A 2744-nucleotide genomic window follows, 5' to 3' on the forward strand; every position below is an offset into this window, starting at 1 on the left:
AGACACACTCATCACCTCGGACGCGAAGTCTGGGTCGGCCTGGCTGCGGTCAGGGGTCCCCCGGGGGGGCTCGAGCAGCAGGGACCTCGGCAGGGTGAGCACGCAGGCAGCCAGGCCCGAGATGGAGTTGTCCAGCTGCGGCCCCTCCTCCCAGCGGTCCCTGCCTGCGTCGTAGATGTGCACATAGCCCGTGCGGCTGCCGCGGTTGTGTGAGCGGCCGCCCAGAACGTAGATCCTGCTGTCGAGCACAGCGATGCCCGGCTCCCCATGCCCGGCCGGGAGTGGGCAGACGGAGGACCACTGCCCGGATCTGCAGCTGTAGCAGGCCACCTGCAAGGCAAGGTGCGGGCTCTCAGGGAGCTGGGGGACCCTCAGAGGGCAGGCTCCGACTGGCTGCCGCTCTGCGCCACCTCCCCAGCCCCTCAGTCGGCCTGTGGCCCCAGGCCCGCGGGTGTCTCCCCTTTGGCCTGGGGGTGCTGGCTCACTCCCCTCCACCACTGAAGCTGAAACTCAGAAGCCAAGCGCACAGAGCACTGGGGAAGATGCAGATAAAAAGAAGAGAAGAGACGGGCTTACTGAGTCATGATGACCACCAACACTCTCTTGGGAAGTACCCGGCGGTCCAGTGGTAAGGACTCGCACTTTCCCTGCCGGGGCCCCAGGTTCAATCCCTGGTCAGGGAGCTAAGATCCCACAGGACATGCGGTGTGGCCAAAAAAGAGAAAAAAAATCGTCTTCAAAGCTACCCTAAATAGTAAACGTGGGAACCGGGGGAAATGTCCAACCTACTAGTGATCCAAGAATTGCAAAACAACCTCAGGGACAAACCGTCAGCCGCTAACGAGCGGCCACTGGGGAAGAAAAGGCGCCGGCCGGGCACCCACCTGGCCAGTCAGGGCGGCAACGTGCACAGCTGCGCCGAGCCACGCAGACGCCAGCTCTGCCCCTCCTGCTGCAAGGAGGCCTGGCCGCCGGGGGCCCGAGCCGGCCTCTGCGGGCCGGTAAGCGCAGGGACATGGACACAGGCGGACGGGCGACCCTGGATCTTCGTGGGACCCCTAATTGCACAGCCCTTGGAAGCAGCAGGGGACGTGTGAAGGCCCAACATGGGAGAGGAGCTGCCAGCTTGGAAGAGGAAGGGGCCCGAGCGGCCAGCCCAGAGGCTTCCAGAAGCCAATAAGGGCTTCAGCTCACAGCGGCGAGGAGCAGGACCTGGCCCTACCGCAGGGGCTGAGCTCTGCTGACACCCCGGGAGACAGGACTCTGACCCTCCCTGGGCTCTGCCGAGGAAACACCCCTGGACCGTCGAGCCACAGACGGTCAGCACACGCTCCTGCGGGTTTATGTCACTGCGTTTGTGGCGGTCCGCCCCAGCTGCAATAGGAAATGAAACGCTGGAGCCGCGTGGCTCTCAGCGCTGGAGTGTCCCATCCGGGAACACCCAGCTAGGCGGGCTGAGAGCCAGGGAACCTGCATTCCTGCTGAGTTCTCTCCTGATGTGGGTACTGCTGGCCCGGGAGCCACATTTCGAGGACCACGGCTCTCACCTCAGGAGATGACCCAAGATACCCGAAGAGCTCCACAGAGCAAGCGCTGCTTCGACTGTTACCTGAAACGGCCACCACTTGGCCAACCCCAGCGTCAGCGGTCTGATGGACTCTGCACAGCCACTGGGTGGGGTGGGGCGGCCCTGAAACGAGAGGGCACACCCACAGGCGCCAGGAGCCGGCCGGGCGGGTGGATGTGCAGGAGGGCTAGCACTCTGGGCCGGGGGCCAGGTTTCAGGAATTCTTGTCCCCTTTCTCCATTTTCCCAGAGTTCTGCAATGTGGTTATACTAACTTTATAATTAAAGCTTTTAATAATAGTGGACACAGGTGACACTCTTCTCTGTGGCACCCTAGTGGTAGACACGTGCCATTTGTCTCAACCCCGAGTGTGCACCCCCAGGAGTGACCCCAGGCCAGCGGGTTATCCGCTGTAAGTGCGCCACCCTGTGGTGGGGGCGCCAAGTGCGGGGAGGCGGTGGGCGCGGGGGGCCATGGGAAACGTAGCTGCTCCGTTGGGCTCTAGGGAACTAGCAAACGGGCACGTGTCCCACGCCTCCCCCGCACCCTGCTTACCGCCATGGCCGGCCCCTCACTGACACCCGAGGGAGGCGGCCCGCTCACCTGGTGCACGTCTCTCCGGTAGCCCGCGTCATTGTTGCTGCCCCCGATCACGTACAGCTTGTCCAGGAGGGTGGCCATGCCGTGCCAGGCCCGCCGCACCGGGCCGTCGGCCAGCGTGTGCCAGGTGTCGCTCCCCGGCTCGTAGCAGTGGGTCTCCTTCAGGTAGTCCTCCCCGCGGCGGCCGCAGGTGACGTACATCTTCCCGTCCAGCGCGGCACCCGCGTGGGCGTACACCTGCGGCCGGAGCACCGGCGTGTGCGCGCGCGCCAGGAGGCCAGGGGCCCGCCGCGAGGACCCCCGACTCCTCCTCGCCGTCTGCCCGCATCCTCCCTGGACGCCCCCTCCGGTCCCCCACCTTCCCCACGGAAGATGACTCCAGGGCCCAGAGGCGATGCTGCGCTTCCCCGAGGGGAGCCGCAACCCCTCTTTCCGCACCGCCGCCCCCCGCAAGCAGACATCTGCACGGGACCCAGAGGAAACTATCACAGCCCCATCTTCACAGAAGCCTCCAGACCCCCATGCCCGCCAACCCTCCAGGCCTGTTATCAGCTCCTTTTTCTGCTCCGATATGATC

The 2744-nt window shown here is 64.8% G+C and overlaps 1 protein-coding gene across 1 annotated transcript in view; it reads right to left on the reverse strand.

Moving 5' to 3' along the window:
* KLHL22 (kelch-like family member 22) overlaps window positions 1-2744 on the reverse strand; it is a gene marked incomplete at its 3' end in the record, with an annotated part of 26373 nt that overhangs the window by 4312 nt on the left and 19317 nt on the right. The window contains exons 6-7 of the mRNA XM_010851512.1: window positions 2171-2404; window positions 7-330 (exon numbers count right to left, since the gene is read on the reverse strand). Of these exons, the coding sequence (XP_010849814.1) occupies window positions 7-330; window positions 2171-2404 (558 nt within the window). The remainder of the gene's footprint in view (window positions 1-6; window positions 331-2170; window positions 2405-2744) is intronic.

This window comes from Bison bison, unplaced genomic scaffold, assembly GCF_000754665.1.
Source record: "Bison bison bison isolate TAMUID 2011002044 unplaced genomic scaffold, Bison_UMD1.0 scf7180017851776, whole genome shotgun sequence".
NCBI lineage: Eukaryota > Metazoa > Chordata > Mammalia > Artiodactyla > Bovidae > Bison > Bison bison.